Source organism: Bos indicus x Bos taurus, chromosome 12 (assembly GCF_003369695.1).
Source record: "Bos indicus x Bos taurus breed Angus x Brahman F1 hybrid chromosome 12, Bos_hybrid_MaternalHap_v2.0, whole genome shotgun sequence".
Classification (NCBI taxonomy): Eukaryota; Metazoa; Chordata; class Mammalia; order Artiodactyla; family Bovidae; genus Bos; species Bos indicus x Bos taurus.
Window position 1 is genome coordinate 85,796,377 of NC_040087.1, and position 16,868 is coordinate 85,813,244.

A 16,868-nucleotide genomic window follows, 5' to 3' on the forward strand; every position below is an offset into this window, starting at 1 on the left:
CCCCGACAAGGCACATTTGCCACAAACCTTCAACCTACAAAAAAGCAAACAAACGCGGCACCTGCAAAGCACGATAAAGATGTGCTGAATTCATTAAACGGTAAATTAGTCGTATTTCTGAAGTGTGCTTGAACCAATAAAAGTTTTAGAAAGCTTCCTGAATCCCAAGACTCCCACCTGAAAGTGAAAGTGGACGTGAAGTCACTCAGTCGTGGACGTGAAGTCACTCAGTCGTGTCCGACTCTTTGCCACCCCAAGGACTATAGCCTACAACGCTCCTCCGTCCATGGGATTTTCCAGGCAAGAGTACTGGAGTGGGTTGCCATTTCCTTCTCCAGAGGATCTTCCCAAGCCCACATGGTCTGTTAACTAAACACTCTATTCAGAACCTATGCAAACTAAAAGTCAAACAATTACTCAAAATAGCTTTAAAACCTGGCATTGTTATATAAGGAAAGAAGGCTCGTTACTCAAGGCTGTGGCTTTCCAGGTAAACCTGACTCCTTTGCGCATACTCTCCAACCTCCTAAGCTCTCAGATTTCTGGAGTGGGGCACCTTGTTATACCAGACCCTCGGGGACTCGGGCAGCTGCCCAATCACACCTTCAAAACACTGCACAGGTCAAAACCTGAACCCACAGATAATGCGCTTTTCAGGATGTAACAGTAATTAATGCTCATCATGGCATCTGAAAACAAAAGAAAACCCTAAAAGCTTTTCTGACTCAAAGAACAACAAAGCGAGGCTAACAGCAACTGTACACAGCAAAAATCTGAGCACCGATAGCTCTGCTCTACCTAACCAGAGGCGGTATTTGAAGTAATATTATAACATGATTCTCAAAGACACCTTAAGGAAACACAGCACAATGACTAAAAACGCCCTTAAAAATAAAGAAAAAAAAAAAAAACCTCTTGACCCTCATAGCCGCCTAGACACCTAGACAAGTTTTTTCCTTTTCTAATATTATTTTCTTAAGTACAGAAGCCAATTCCGATCAAAAATTGGCACAACTGTCCCAATAGACACCGTGCCTTCAGACGGCACCGCGATGTGAAACAGAGCTCACCTTGCCGGGCTGCCTGCGCGGATCTTCACTGAGGCTAAGCAAGAGGTAGAGAACTGACCACTTGTTTTTCAAAACTCCCTGTTGAGAAAGAAAACATTACAAGGAAAATGTTGTGCTACTCCGCAGCTTCACCTTCCCCTCTCCTGAGTTATCCTAATTTCCCAAAATAGACACGCATTTTAAAACCCACCTGGTGACATGGCGCCAAAACGCACCCTTTTTCAGGCACCGCACAGTGCTGCATCAGCAGGCAAGAACGTTCTCAGAGCTCAAGCCCCTGGGAGGCTTTAACCCGTGAAATCTAAGCCCAAGTCCCAAAGTGCACAAGCTTTTAGATTACCCTATTCCCGACGCACGGCATGTCCTCCCTGAAATAACCCTCTCAAGAGCCAGCTTCCCAAACACAGCGATTATCAGAATAGTGCCATCATAAAATGTGTGAACACCTCCCCTACATTAAGCCTGACTTCAGTTCAGTTCAGTCGCTCAGTCGTGTCCGACTCTTTTCGACCCCATGAATCGCAGCACGCCAGGCCTCCCTGTCCATCACCAACTCCCAGAGTTCACTCAGACTCACGTCCACCGAGTCACTGATGCCATCCAGCCATCTCATCCTCTGTCGTCCCCTTCTCCTCCTGCCCCCAATCCCTCCCAGCATCAGAGTCTTTTCCAATGAGTCAACTCTTCGCATGAGGTGGCCAAAGTTCTGGAGTTTCAGCTTTACCATCAGTCCTTCCAAAGAAGTCCCAGGGCTGATCTCCTTCAGAATGGACTGGTTGGATCTCCTTGCAGTCCAAGGGACTCGCAAGAGTCTTCTCCAACACCACAGTTCAAAAGCATCAATTCTTCGGCGCTCAGCCTTCTTCACAGTCCAACTCTCACATCCATACATGACCACTGGAAAAACCATAGACTTGACTAGACAGACCTTTGTTGGCAAAGTAATGTCTCTGCTTTTCGATATGCTATCTAGGTTGGTCATAACTTTTCTTCCAAGGGGCAAGCGTCTTTTAATTTCATGGCTGCAATCACCACCTGCAGTGATTTTGGAGCCCCCCAAAATAAAGCCTGACACTGTTTCCACTGTTTCCCCATCTATTTCCCATGAAGTGATGGAACCAGATGCCATGATCTTCGTTTTCTGAATGTTGAGCTTTAAGCCAACTTTTTCACCCTCCACTTTCACTTCCATCAAGAGGCTTTTGAGTTCCTCTTCACTTTCTGCCATAAGGGTGGTGTCATCTGCATATCTGAGGTTATTGATATTTCTCCTGGCAATCTTGATTCCAGCTTTTGCTTCTTCTAGCCCAGCGTTTCTCATAATGTACTCTGCATATAAGTTAAATAAACAGGGTGACAATATATAGCCCTGATGTACTCCTTTTCCTATTTGGAACCAGTCTGTTGTTCCATGTCCAGTTCTAACTGTTGCTTCCTGACCTGCATACAAATTTCTCAAGAGGCAGATCAGGTGGTCTGGTATTCCCATCTCTTTCAGAATTTTCTACAATTTATTGTGATCCACAGTCAAAGGCTTTGGCATAGTCAATAAAGGAGAAATAGATGTTTTTCTGGAACTCTCTTGCTTTTTCCATGATGCAGCAGATGTTGGCAATTTGATCTCTGGTTCCTCTGCCTTTTCTAAAACCAGCTTGAACATCTGGAAGTTCACGGTTCACGTATTGCTGAAGCCTGGCTTGGAGAATTTTGAGCATTACTTTACCAGCATGTGAGATGAGTGTAATTGTGTGGTAGTTTGAGAATTCTTTGGCATTGCCTTTCTTTGGGATTGGAATGAAAACTGACCTTTTCCAGTCCTGTGGCCACTGCTGAGTTTTCCAAATTTGCTGGCATATTGAGTGCAGCATTTTCACAGCATCATCTTTCAGGATTTGAAATAGCTCAACTGGAATTCCATCACCTCTGCTAGCTTTGTTCATAGTGATGCTTTCTAAGGCCTACTTGACTTCACATTCCAGGATGTCTGGCTCTAGGTGAGTGATCACACCATCATGATTATCTTGGTTGTGAAGCTCTTTTTTGTACAGTTCTTCTGTGTATTCTTGCCACCTTTTCTTAATATCTTCTGCTTCTGTTAGGTCCCTACCATTTCTGTCCTTTATTGAGCCCATCTTTGCATGAAATGTTCCCTTGGTATCTCTAATTTTCTTGAAGAGATCTCTAGTCTTTCCCATTCTGTTGTTTTCCTCTATTTCTTTGCATTGATCACTGAGGAAAGCTTTCTCATCTCTTCTTGCTATTCTTTGGAACTCTGCATTCAGATGCTTATATCTTTCCTTTTCTCCTTTACTTTTCGCTTCTTTTCACAGCTATTTGTAAGGCCTCCTCAGACAGCCATTTTGCTTTTTTGCATTTCTTTTTCTTGGGGATGGTCTTGATCCCTGTCTCCTGTACAATGTCATGAACCTCCGTCCATAGTTCATCAGGCACTTTATCTATCAGATCTAATCCCTTAAATCTATTTCTCACTTCCACTGTATAATCATAAGGGATTTGATTTAGGTCATACCTGAATGGTCTAGTGGTTTTCTCTACTTTCTTCAATTTCAGTCTGAATTTGGCAATAAGGAGTTCATGATCTGAGCCACAGTCAGCTCCTGGTCTTGTTTTTGTTGACTATATAGAGCTTCTCCATCTTTGGCTGCAAAGAATATAATCAATCTGATTTCAGTGTTGACCATCTGGTGATGTCCATGTGTAGAGTCTTCTCTTGTGTTGTTGGAAGAGGGTGTTTGCTATGACCAGTGTGTTCTCTTGGCAAAACTCTATTAGTCTTTGCCCTGCTTCATTCCGTATTCCAAGGCCAAATTTGCCTGTTACTCCAGGTGTTTCTTGACTTCCTACTTTTGCATTCCAGTCCCCTATAATGAAAAGGGCATCTTTTTTGGGTGTTAGTTCTAAAAGGTCTTGTAGGTCTTCATAGAACCGTTCAACTTCAGCTTCTTCAGCGTTACTGGTTGGGGCATAGACTTGGATTACTGTGATATTGAATGGTTTGCCTTGGAAACGAACAGAGATCATTCTGTTGTTTTTGAGATTGCATCCAAGTACTGCATTTTGGACTCTTTTGTTGACCATGATGGCTACACCATTTCTTAGGCCATAACAAAAGAATATTAGACAAAAAGAAAATAATTCTAAAGTCTAAGATGTGGGTCTTGGCATCAGGCATTCCTGGGAAACCCAGGTCCTGAAGCATTCAGAAGTCAGCAGTCACCCCAGGTTTCGTGCATGGTTGTCACAGAGATCCCATTAGTTTCCACGGATGCCCTGATCAGAGGCCCTGACGGGCAGGAGAGAGGATGCAACAGCAACCACAACTGCAGTTTCGGAAAACCAGACTTTCAGCAACAAGGAGGAGCAGGCCCGAGGCTCCCTGACGCCTCCCGTCCCCCTTCAGCCCCGAGCCCAACGGGTTTCCCAGCCCCAGAAGTCGGCTACTATTTAAAACATGACTATTTCAGGAATAAGCATTCAGGGTTCCAAACTGAACTGTGGAAAGCAACCGTTCAAATCAAACCACCCAAATGTGTGATCACAGAAGGGCCAATGCTATCAGACACGACAGCTTTCACTGATTAATCTCCCATTCAGGATCTTGAAAGTGAAAGTTGCTCAGTCGTGTCTGACTCTGCAACCCCATGGACTATACAGTCCATGGAATTCTCCAGGCCAGAAAACTGGAGTGGGTGAGCCATTCCCTTCTCCAGGGGATCTTCCAACCCAGGGATCGAACACAGGTTTCTCACACTGCAGACTTGGTAAGGCTTATGAGCACCCTGGGATATGACATCTGATAGGCAGACCCTAGTAATTTTCAATGTACAGATGGAGCTGCTTTTAAAAATACAGAAAATTTTAGGAAAAGCAAATGATACAACAGTTTGAAACTATCTGCCTAAAAATGACCATACAAAAAAGTTCCTGTTTCGTAACTTCATATACATTATCCAAGATGAAAAATAAACTTAAAGCAATGAATCCAACTAAACCCAAGTGCATTAAGGAACCAAAACGGTCAGCAAACAAGGCTACGCTTATTGTGAGGGCACAACAGACGAAGCAGAGAGGACTGAAGAGGACTGCAAGCTCTGATCCTGGCAGCACCAGACACGCTCCGTGATCCTCCACGAGACGGAGCACGGCCTCGCAGAGCAGCCACTCCTCCGCATCCCGCACGCGGTACCTGCGAGTGCAGCTTCCTGTGGAGCTCTGAGAACAGCGCCGCGTCCGCTTCTCGCCTCTGCCGGGTCACTGAAAGGCCGGAGATGAGCGTGTTAGTGACACGAAGTTCACTCCCACGACACTATCCCCACAGCAGCAGGTAACTGACGTCTGCAGGCACTCCTGAGCTGAAGAGTCAGAGCAACCAGTCACTTCCGTTCCAGGAATTTCATCAAGTCATCAAAAAAACGAAATTTGTAAAATATTGACACAAGTAGGCTGGAATCAAAGAATTTACGTGAACATTAGCTAAAGTAACAGAATCTTTGAAAACCCCATCATTTCTATCCAGTGAGGCAGAGTGCCACCAGGTTAGTCAGCTGACAGAGGCAGCCGGGGCCCACGTCAGGGTCGGGCACTCGGGCAGGGGCCCCAAACAGCTGTGGACACCAGCAGGTAACTGGCAAAGGAAGAGCATTGTGTCTACACAGCAAGCCTTGCTTCAAACCACAGAGAACACGCAGAAGAATAATCTGCACATGGTTACAATTTCCTTCCTGAAAACAGATCCTCAGGACCCACTTGACAGCATGGCTGCCAGGCCTTTAACTCTGAAGACAGACTATTTTCAGCTGCTCCCAGCGCGTGTAACGTGCCCACCAGGGGCCTGGATCTGTGCATCTGCAAAGCAAACGGTCTGTGAACACACCCAGTATCGGGATTCTCACTAGTATCCAAAATGTGCTAAGCATCAGAGATCAAGAAGGAGCTACAGTGTTCTCAGGTTCAGTTCTGCAGACAAGAAAGGAAAGTGCATGTTCACAGCAGGACAAGCAGCTTACCACCCCCACCTCACACACAGCTACACGCTAGGTCACCCCAAGATCTGAACCACCTCAGTCCTGCACGGCTCACCAAGCCCCACCAGGCCCCACCCTCACATGCCAGGGCCTCACTCCCACCCCCAGCTGCCACAGCACTCAGCTCTGAAACAGGACATCCAAGTAGACGCCAGCCAAACATAGTTAATAATGCAACAGCCGGAGCGGGTAGAAACCGTGCCGTGGAAACCTCCTCCTAGAAGGCATCGTTACCACCTGCAACAGCCAGGCCCGCAGGCAGAACGCACTGGCCAAGGCTGCGTCCCGGGCAGCTGGGACCCGCTCCTAAGTCCCGGGAACTATGAGGAAAGGGGACCTGGCGATGAGAGAATAAGACCCTCTGACCAGGACAGGAGCAGCTCTCACAGGGGGTCCTGGTCCTCAAAGCCTCTCCAAGAACACATAGTCAGAGACCCATTCATAACCAGGTGCTAACACATTGACAGCTTTCTTCTCTAAGGTGACAAGGTGTAGGAGAGCTTCGGTACCATCTCAGAAAATGTTCAACAGGAAGTTCCAAAGCACTGGAAGTCTGGATGGCGACAATCAACAGACATGGTACTCAACTCACATGGCTGTTTAAATGCCAAGATAATATGCTAGGTTATCTGCTCAAAAGGCGTGCAAGATTAAAACCGTGAATCACAAGAGAAGCAGCAAGTGATATTAAGTCTTCTCATCTTCCTCACATTCTTAACCCAAGTTGTGTTGTTGAAACAGTATTTAAAACAACCCCTCCCCCACGTTCTAGTGAAAGAACTGAGCCATCCCGACATTAACATGTACATACAGAAATATACAGATACATATCTGGATGCACGTACATATTCTTAAGCTTTGACAAGTTTTAACAATGCAACACGAGATAACATTTAAGAAAAATACATACATTCCTTCTTGATTTTTTCAGCTACTAGAAATTCATCTCTTTCAACAGTTGGGGCAAAGTTGCTGCCAATGACGCGCACGGCATACTGGAACTGCTGGGCCACATCAGCTGGAAGGTAAACAGAGGATGCAAGTTATGGCCAGTCAGGTTCAGCGGTGATCACCTGAAGCTCCCGCTCCTTCAAGACAGCGCGCTGGGCGCCACCTCCCACCTGCCCCAGGCCCTACCTGATCGGACCGAAGGGCCACAAGGCAACAGGATGAAGGGCTAAACAGAGTTTTATGGGCAAAGAAAGACGTGACATGCCACCAGCTCTGAAAGCTGCTCGGGGCCAGAAAACCAACTGGACAGATAATCCTAAGGAGCAGGCAAAGCCCCAGCCACACCACGGCACCTGCAGAGCAGGGCTTACTCACACACGCGTGCACACACACACACCACGGTACCTGCGGAGCAGGGCTTACTCACACATTCATGCACACACATACACATACACCATGGTACCTGCAGAGCAGGGCTTACTCACACATGCGTGCACACACATACACACACCACGGTACCTGCGGAGCAGGGCTTACACACACGTGCATGCACACACATACACACACACACACACCACGGTACCTGTGGAGCAGGGCTTACTCACATGTGTGTGCATACACACACACACCCCACAGTACCTGCAGAGCAGGACTTACTCACACGTGCGTACACACACATAAACCACGGTACCTGAAGAGCAGGGCTTACTCACACACTCATGCACACACACCATGGTACCTGCAGAGCAGGGCTTACACACACACATACATTCACACACACCACGGTAGCAGCAGAACAGGGCTTACGTGTACATTCACACACACACACACACACACACCAGGAGTGGCCACAAGCTGCCAACAGGGGCAGTAACTTTTGATCACGTGTGCCATTCCAGATAAGAGGACGGCTTAAACACAGATGCGTGTTGCCACGCCCTTCAGAAACCCCACTAAACTGAGAAAAAGGGAGACTGAAGGCATAAAGCTACGAGAGCAAAGAAAACATGGCGATCAGTAAACCCTGCTGTCCGCCGTGTCTCACTGTTGGTTGAACCCGGGGAGTGGAGGCGGGAGCGGGGAAGCTGAAGACGACGGAAGGAGCCGCGGGAACTACAGACGGGCTCCGCAGCCCTCGCTGCAGGTTCACTGTGTTCTCTCGTGGCTGACCGAGCGGACACAGCGGCAAGGCAGCCGCCCCCAGGGTGCGGCAGGTGGAGCTTACAGGCCGCACGCGGCCTGCGGCCTAGCGGTCCATCGAGACACGCAGTGCTGTAGGGGATCCCGGCTGTTACACAACCGGGATTTACAGCACGTGGGCGAGAGGGCCTGACCACCGCCATCTCGGCTAATTCGCTCTCTCCCTACACCTGCCGACTCGGCTTCTTCCAGCATGTCCCTCCACGACCACGCCACAGCGCGTCCCCTGAGGAGCAGGCGACTCCTCCTCCTGCCCCTGGAGCGAACGCCCCTCCAGCCACGGCGGCCGCAAACCCGCCCCTGGCCCCTGCCAGCCCCCAGCCCGGCTCACAGCACCAGCGAGGACTCGCTCACGTTCACTGAGACCCTCGACCTCCCCCCAGCTCCTCAGGGCGCCGCCCCGCCCCCACAGCAGCACGCGCACGCGCGCGCACACACGCGCACACACGCGCACACACGCACGGAGTCTTCCTCGGACACGGGGAGACGCGCGGAGGGAAGAGCAAAAGGGAGGAACGCGGAATGCTCCCGTGGGGTCACGGGGCTCGAGGGGGATTTTCCTCCTCACGCTGCTCCACACGCAAACAATTTCCTACATCAAGAATAATTTTATAAATATTAAAAGGGTCAGTGAAATCACGTATTTAAAAGGAGAGCTGTGTAACTATTTTAGTTAAAAATTATTTTGACTACCAGGATCCTGAGTTCTACAAACAGTTCATTAACAAAATGCTCAGGCATGTCAGACAAAAATCCCAGTCTAAGAGTTTCATAAGCTCTGAATTTTCTCCCACCACAAATCCAGGCCTCCTCCGTACCAGAGGCACACCCCCATCTTCACACCCTCTCCACATGTCCATGTGTCTCGCATGTCCCTCCCACCTCCACAGCCACGCTGCAGTTCCCCTGTCTGTCCGCCAGCCACGCTTCCAGTCTGTCTTTCCTGTTAATGATAAGACATTTGGAAAATCCATCAGCTTTTTCTTAAACCAATCCCCAGCCCAGATGCAGGTCAGAATGCCTGTGTGCCAGACACCACAGTCTCAGCAGATGGGGCGCATGGACTCGTTCGGAGCAAGCGCCACACTGAGAGGATTCACAGTGGAAAGGCCACCAGCGGACACGGGGAGGCTTCCCCGCCACCACTGTCTGGCCACCAGCTCCTCTCCCCAGAGCAGCAGCACCACATCAGCTTCTCATGGGACCACAGGCCATTCTGATCACACAGCTAGCTGAAAAGCAGTACTCAAAACAAAACCAAAACACTGCTCTAGGTCTGTGGTTCCCAAACTTGTCAGTCTCAAGCCCCCTTTATACTTCTAAGACTGAGGACCCCTGGAAGTTTTTATTTATGGGGGTTACATCTATCTATTTATACTGTATTAGAAATGTAAACCAAGATTATTTTTAAATACTAATTCATTTAAAATAACAAGCCCATTAAGTACAATTTTCAAATGAAGCCTAAAGCTTTAAAAAGTAACATACCCGTTAATCAACATTTAGTGAACATTTTAATAATACATGACACGTTTTAATGTATATCTAATACACATTCATTTCCCCAAGAGTAAGACTATTCTTTATTTGGAACTTCATCAAGAGCTCTTCACCATCTTCAAAAATCAAAAAACCCACAGCAACACCACTTGCAGCCCATGAGCTACCAAGACAACGCCCATCCCGGCCCGCACGGGGCTCACACGACCCTCACACAGGGCTTCCAGGTCAGGTCATCGTCTGACCGCACTGTGCAGGGGACTGTAGTCCCACCTAAGCATTGGCACTTAAACACTTAACAGAAACTCCTGCTCTTCTCCTTTATCTCCGACTAGAAACAGGACTGCAAAGTGAGAAAAGGAATGTTGCCTCTGGCAGAGGGGAAGCGATGCAACCTCAAGGACAGTGTTTCCAAAAACAGAAATACCGACTATCCAAAGATGTGATAGGAAGTACCATGTTCTCCAGGGGAGGCTCAGGGGTGCTGAGACCTCCCCTGTCACTGGCTGGCCCTGGGTGTTTCCAGCAAACCCACACGTGTTATAAGCAGGAAAAGGTGGGAAATAATGGTTACACTAACTTTATAAAAATGTCAAGCACCGTTAGAGCTCAGGGCTTGGCTTCTGAAGGTTTGTTGAGGCCAACTACAAATTTTTAAAAATACGAAAAAATGATTCATATGAAATTCACGTAAAAAGTAACAAGTGTCTATAATGCTTCAGTTCCATCGTATTAAAAAAGCATATCACAAAAGCCGAAGGCCAGTTGTTTGTAACATCACTAGAGAACGAAGCAGTTAATCAAATGTTCTACTTTGTGAACAAACAAAACACCCACTAATGAAACTCTTTTAAAACCTCAAACCCTGTAAAGGCAGCAATTAGCACTGCTTCTTTACTCAGGAGGTAGAATAAATTAGAACAGAACGAGGGAAGCGATTAAAGACTTACAAATTCTTCAGTGGACAGAAGCGTAATTTGGAAACATGAATACAACTGTTTGGCGATCCTAGTTGTCCAGAACGGAGGAAAGAGAGCATCATTTTAGTGGATTTTACATTTTATTCTGAGAGGATCTCATAGGTTATTTACTTTTTTTTCCTTCTAATTTTGTAGAATTGTAACTGACGTGTATCACTCTGTAAGTTTAAGGTGTACAGGAGCCTATTTACTCTTAATTTAGACAAAATTCTAAATGAGAGGGGGTGCAGAACTTTCTGAAAAGAAGTTTTTCAACCTCCTAGAATGGGTGAAGCTAAGTCAATCGACAGGATCCTCAAATGTTAAAGTATTCTGAGAAACACGATGGGCACCGTGAGCGTCACAGTCGAGCTGTGACCACGGTAACGCACGGACGTGTGGCTTCACTCTGGGAAAACCGAGGGCCCGCTGGTTCAAAGCAAACCCCAGTGAAACACGACTGAGTCCCGACCACCAGAGTCAGTTCCCTGGTGTCTACGGGTATCCTCGGGTCTGGGAGATCCGGGTGTCAAATCAGAAAGGCCATTCAGAGCGCAGAAGAGCTGGGGGCAAAAGACGAGACAGCCAGGCCCCCACCCGCCTCAAGACCTTGGCCCAGGGGTGCCGGGGACCCCCCGTCTGCACTCGGGTCTGCGTTCGAGTTTCCTTAGCTTTCCCTCAACAGCCGTTTGCCCTGCCTGCTTTTTCCCCAGGCACCCCACTACTCAGCACTGGGTGCGCGCTGATTTTGGAGGCTCCCCTCCACGGCCAACAGGAAGGAGGCGGCCCTGCCTCCCGCTTCTGCACCTCCGCCACCTCGCGCAGTGCCTGCCGGTGGGAGAAGCCCAGGCTTCTTAGAGAACAGAGCGGCAGAGAGAAGCTTCACAAACGAGCGAGGGCTGTGTGGAGTCGGGGTCACCGCATAGACTGAACCGAAACAGCCAGCGTCCGCCCCTGAGGCTATCACAGACCGCCAGACAAGTCGCGCGGGCCAATTCAAGAGTCGCGGGAGGACCAGGGGCCGTCCCAACGCTCCGGTTCTGCTTCACGTCTTCCTGCAGAACCTGCAGACTCTCTTGCCCACGCCGGTGCTTAGGGGACAAATAACCCAGCGCTCCAGCGCCCGCAGGGCCCTCACAAGGCCGCGCCGTCGCCCCCTCCCGCCACGAGCGCAGGATCGGCGGGCAGGGACGCCCCGCGGGCCCGGGGCCGCACGGCGCTCATCCCGGGTGCCCCTCGGCCCGCACCGCGGGGACCGAGGCCGCGGGCGGGCCTCCGCGTCAGCCGGGACCCGCTCCTCGCCCCCGTCAGGAGGCGCCGCGCGCGGCCCGGGCGGCCGGAGAAGCGCGGGGGCGCGCGCCCGGCCCCGCGGCCTGAGGTGGCGGACGCGCCCGGGGCCGCCGTGACTCAGCCGGCCCGGCCGCCCCGACCCTGAGAGCCCAGGGGCGCAGCGCAGCCGCCCGCAGTCCCGCTACCTTCGCTCCTGCCCAGGATCCGGCAGCACAGGCTCTGCAGCAGGACGTTGGGCGACTTCTGGTCCGGGGTCGCCATCCTCGCCCGGGGCTGCCCGCGCCGGCCCCGCGGGCTCCCGGCTCCCCCACCGGCTAAGGCCCCGCAAGCAGCGCCGGCAAGAAGGGCGCCATTTTAACGGAACCCGCCGAAACGCGCGCCCCTCCCACAATGCCCCGCTTCTTCCGGGCGCGCAGGGGCCGCAGGGGCGCAGGCCTCAGAGTTCCCCCCGAGCACTGCGGCCACGGCGGAAGAGTTCCGGCTGCAGCCGCTCACGCACACGGTGCTCAGACGCCCCCAAACCCGTCCGGCAGAGGGCTTGAACCTGCAGGGAGCGCTGGGCGCCCAGGAGCGCCTTCACAGGGCACGCCGATTTTACAAGGTCTTTGGTTCTACTTTCATTTTGGGTTCTACTTTCATTTTGGGTGGAAGAAGCCCATTTATGGAAGCACGAGGGTGTTATGATTTTCTACACTGGCTGAGCATCCGCACCTGCCCCAGGGTCTTGTTATTTTTCGGTCGCTCAGTCGTGTCAACTCTGTGACCCATGGACCGCAGCACGCCAGGCCTCCCTGTCCACCACCCACTCCCGGAGCTTGACTCATGTCCGTTGAGTTATGCCATTCAACCATCTCATCCTCTGTCTTCCCCTTCTCCTCCTGCCTTCAATCTTTCACAGCATCAGGGGCTTTTCAAATGAGTCAGTTCTTCGAATCAGGTGGCCAAAGTATTGGAGCTTCAGCTTCAGCATCAGTCCTTTCTTCAGTTCAGTTCAGTCACTCAGTTGTGTCAGACTCTTTGCGACCCCATGAATCGCAGCACGCCAGGCCTCCCTGTCCATCACCAACTCCCAGAGTTCACCCAGACTCACGTCCATCGAGTCAGTGATGCCATCCAGCCATCTCATCCTCTGTCGTCCTCTTCTCCTCCTGCCCCCAACCCCTCCCAGCATCAGAGTCTTTTCCAATGAGTCAACTCTTCGCATGAGGTGGCCAAAGTACTGGAGTTTCAGCTTTAGCATCATTCCTTCTGAAAGGTTCTTGTTGAATCACACGAAGACACCGGGATCCTTGGCCCCCAGAGGAGAAGAATTCAATCCGGGGCCAGAGACGAGGCTTGATCGCTCAGAGCTTTTGTGTAATGAAGTTTTATTAAAGTATAAAGGAGATAGAGAAAGCTTCTGACATAGGCATCAGAAGGGGGCAGAAAGAGTACCCGCTTGCTAGTGTTAACAATGAAGTTATATAATCCAAAGAATATCTGGAGGTTGTAAAGACCTCATCAGACTTATTCCCATAACTTATATTTTAAGATAACACTGTCCTCAGGCAGGATACATCTTTGTAAAGACCAGGTCTACTCCCATAATTTACATTTTAAGATAACAGAAGGTTTAATCCAAAGACTGTCCTTAGGCAGGATACATTATTGTTATATAATCCTAAGGAATGTGGAGAAAGAAAAAAAAGTTTGTCCTTTCTTTCTCCTTGACAATTCCAGACCCCTCTCTCCTTGGGGACCCCTAGACTCCTTATCAACCTGCCTAGCAAATGACTCTCTCACTTCCAAAGAAATCCTAGGGCTGATCTCCTTCAGAATGGACTGGTTGGATCTCCTTGCAGTCCAAGGGACTCTCAAGAGTCTTCTCCAACACCACAGTTCAAAAGCATCAATTCTTCAGTGCTCAGCCTTCTTCACAGTCCAACTCTCACATCCATACATGACCACAGGAAAAACCATAGCTTTGACTAGACGAACCTTTGTTGGCAAAGTAATGTCTCTGCTTTTGAATATGCTATCTAGGTTGGTCATAACTTTCCTTCCAAGGAGTAAGCGTCTTTTAATTTCATGGCTGCAGTCACCATCTGCAGTGACTTTGGAGCCCAGAAAAATAAAGTCTGACACTGTTTGCACTGTTTCCCCATCTGTTTCCCATGAAGTGATGGGACCGGATGACAGTCCTTTCTAGCTTCTTATAAAAGCAGTGTTGGCTCCTCCCCATCCCCAGCTGAGGTTCCAACACTTTGAGTCAGACAAGACTTAGCTATTGAACAACGACAGCAAGGCCCCCAGCCCCAGATAACTAATCACACAGCAGTGGGAGAGGGGGCCGGCCTTGGGACCACCGAAAAGGCTTATATGACTGTGTGGCTTCTTGGGACAAAGACCTAGCTGATGACAAGACATTGGCGATTTCAGCAGCCACTGTGATGGGGGTTCGCTGCGGTGGTGATGACTGCAGAGAGACCGCGTGGTGTGGACTGTGCTGCGGAAAGCTGAGGCCTTGCATTTCTAGCTAGAGGTGCAGTCATGGACAGAACCAGAGAGCCCCAGTAACAGCCCTAGAAGAAATCTCTTATTCTGTACCTGTGGAGTCATCAGAACTGAGGACCAGACTCCAATCCTGATTGTTTGAGTTGTAGATTATGGTGTGAGTTGAATACACAGTCCTACCAAGTCTCTCCTATTAAGGGTGGATTGCTTCTTGCCTGGAGAATCCCAGGGATGGGGGAGCCTGGTGGGCTGCCCTCTCTGGGGTCACACAGAGTCGGACACTACTGAAGCGACTTAGCAGCAGCAGCAGCAGCTAATTAAGAAGAAGTGGACCCCAAGATCTGGGATGGAGATGTTTGAATAAAACGTGAAAACCCAAACCACCTGAACCTTCCTCAACACAGCAGGATCCCCCTCCTCGTGTGTGTGCAGAGTCTGGCCTTTCCTTGATTTGCTAAAGAACCAGGATTGCTCTTCTCAGTGGCAAATAAGGCAGAATTCAAAATGACTCAAATCATCCAGAAGAAGGAATGAGAGAGTGGACAAACAAAAATCATAGAGGGAAACAGAAAGACGTTCAGAACTCTTCATAAATCCAGCCCAAGCACACTAGTGACTGCAGCACGCTTGTGAGTGGGTGAAACGCCCTGTCAAAAGGCTGAGACCGCCGGAATGAGGGAAGGAAAAAGCAGGATTTAATCACAGGCTATGTGAGGACCTATTTTAATACAAAGACATACACTGGTTGGCAGTAAATGAGCAGAGGAGAGATATACCATGAAAACAGCAAGTGTAGCAAGGCTGGAGTTGTCACATTAACATCAGGCACGGAGAAGGCGATGGCACCCACTCCAGTGCTCTTGCCTGGAAAATCCCATGACGGAGGAGCCTGGAAGGCTGCAGTCCATGGAGTCGCTGAGGGTCGGACTCAACTGAGTGACTTCACTTTCACTTTTCACTTTCATGCATTGGAGAAGGAAATGGCAACCCGTTCCAGTGTTCTTGCCTGGAGAATCCCAGGGACGGTGGAGCCTGGTGGGCTGCCGTCTGTGGGGTCGCACAGAGTCGAACACGACTGAAGTGACTTAGCAGCAGCAGAATACACTTGGAGACAAGGAGTGTCGAGAGACAGAGAAGGACGTCTTGTGCTGCTGAAAGGGTCAGTTCATTGGGAAGACACACCTGTTACTGCGTGTGTGCCTGAGGACAGGCCCTCAGAGTACATGAAGCCAGTGGGACTTACAGAAGTGATGGGTGAGGATGCAAGTAACTCATTTCCACCAAAAAAAAAAAGTGTGAAACTGGACAAAATTGCCCAAATGAACCAAGACATGGCACGCAGAATCAACCGGAGATGGACCACAAGTTGGCAAGCGCTTGCTCCTGAAGAAGCGACGTCTCCAGGGAGACACATGCACCTGTGGTCTCACCAGGGCTCTTCCAGGCCCACCACACAACGGGAGCTGGGAGGGTGTGCCCCCCGTGCAGGGCGGCTGCCGGCCGTCAGCGGAGGGCCCAGAAGGGGCAGGCTCCGGCAAAAAGCTGTGGCTCACCAGGTGAGTCGACAGCATTACACTGCAGCCCAAGCTTAGCCCAGAGCTGGGGGCCCACTTGGTACAAGTGGCAGCCCCACCAGGATCTTCATGTGAGGGTGGGTTTCGTGTCACCTTGACTGGGCCGTGGTGCCCAGATGTGTGGTCAAACACTGTTCTAGGTGTTTCTGAGAGAGGGTTTGGGGGATGAGATTTACATGGAAATAGTGGCCTCTGAGTAAATGGTATGGATGGGCCGCATCTGATCAGTTGAAGGCCTGAGTAGACCAAAAGTCTGACCCTCCTGGAGGTGGGAGTCTGCCAGCAGGCAGCCTTCAGACTCCAGCTGCAACACCAACTCTTCTCTGGTTTCCCAGCCTGCAGCCCACCCTGCAGACTGTGGACTTGCCAGCCCCACACTCATGCGAGCCAGTCCCTTAAAATAACTCAAGCTCTTTCCCTCGCTCTAGACAGGTGATACAGTAGAATATCGGAGAAGGCAATGGCACCCCACTCCAGTATTCTTGCCTGGAAAATCCCATGGATGGAGGAGCCTGGTAGGCTGTAGTCCATAGGGTCGCTAAGAGTCGGACACAACTGAGCGACTTCCCTTTCACTTTTCACTTTCATGCATTGGAGAAGGAAATGGCAACCCACTCCAGTGTTCTTGCCTGGAGAATCCCAGGGACGGGGGAGCCTGGTGGGCTGCCGTCTATGGGGTCACACAGAGTCGGACATGACTGAAGTGACTTAGCAGCACAGTAGAATATAGAACAGAAAAAAAATAAAATCATCCGTTAAAAATAAGAAAGAAAAGTGAACACAGAA

General features: G+C 50.0%; 1 protein-coding gene across 1 annotated transcript in view; it reads right to left on the bottom strand.

Moving 5' to 3' along the window:
* The window catches only part of TUBGCP3 (tubulin gamma complex associated protein 3), a 35,846-nt gene extending 23,447 nt beyond the window's left edge, over positions 1–12,399 (bottom strand). The window contains exons 1-4 of the mRNA XM_027557991.1: positions 12,201–12,399; positions 7,026–7,133; positions 5,278–5,345; positions 1,071–1,148 (exon numbers count right to left, since the gene is read on the bottom strand). Coding sequence (XP_027413792.1) covers positions 1,071–1,148; positions 5,278–5,345; positions 7,026–7,133; positions 12,201–12,276 — 330 coding nt within the window. The 5' untranslated portion in view covers positions 12,277–12,399. The remainder of the gene's footprint in view (positions 1–1,070; positions 1,149–5,277; positions 5,346–7,025; positions 7,134–12,200) is intronic.
* Between the last annotated feature and the right edge of the window lie 4,469 nt (positions 12,400–16,868).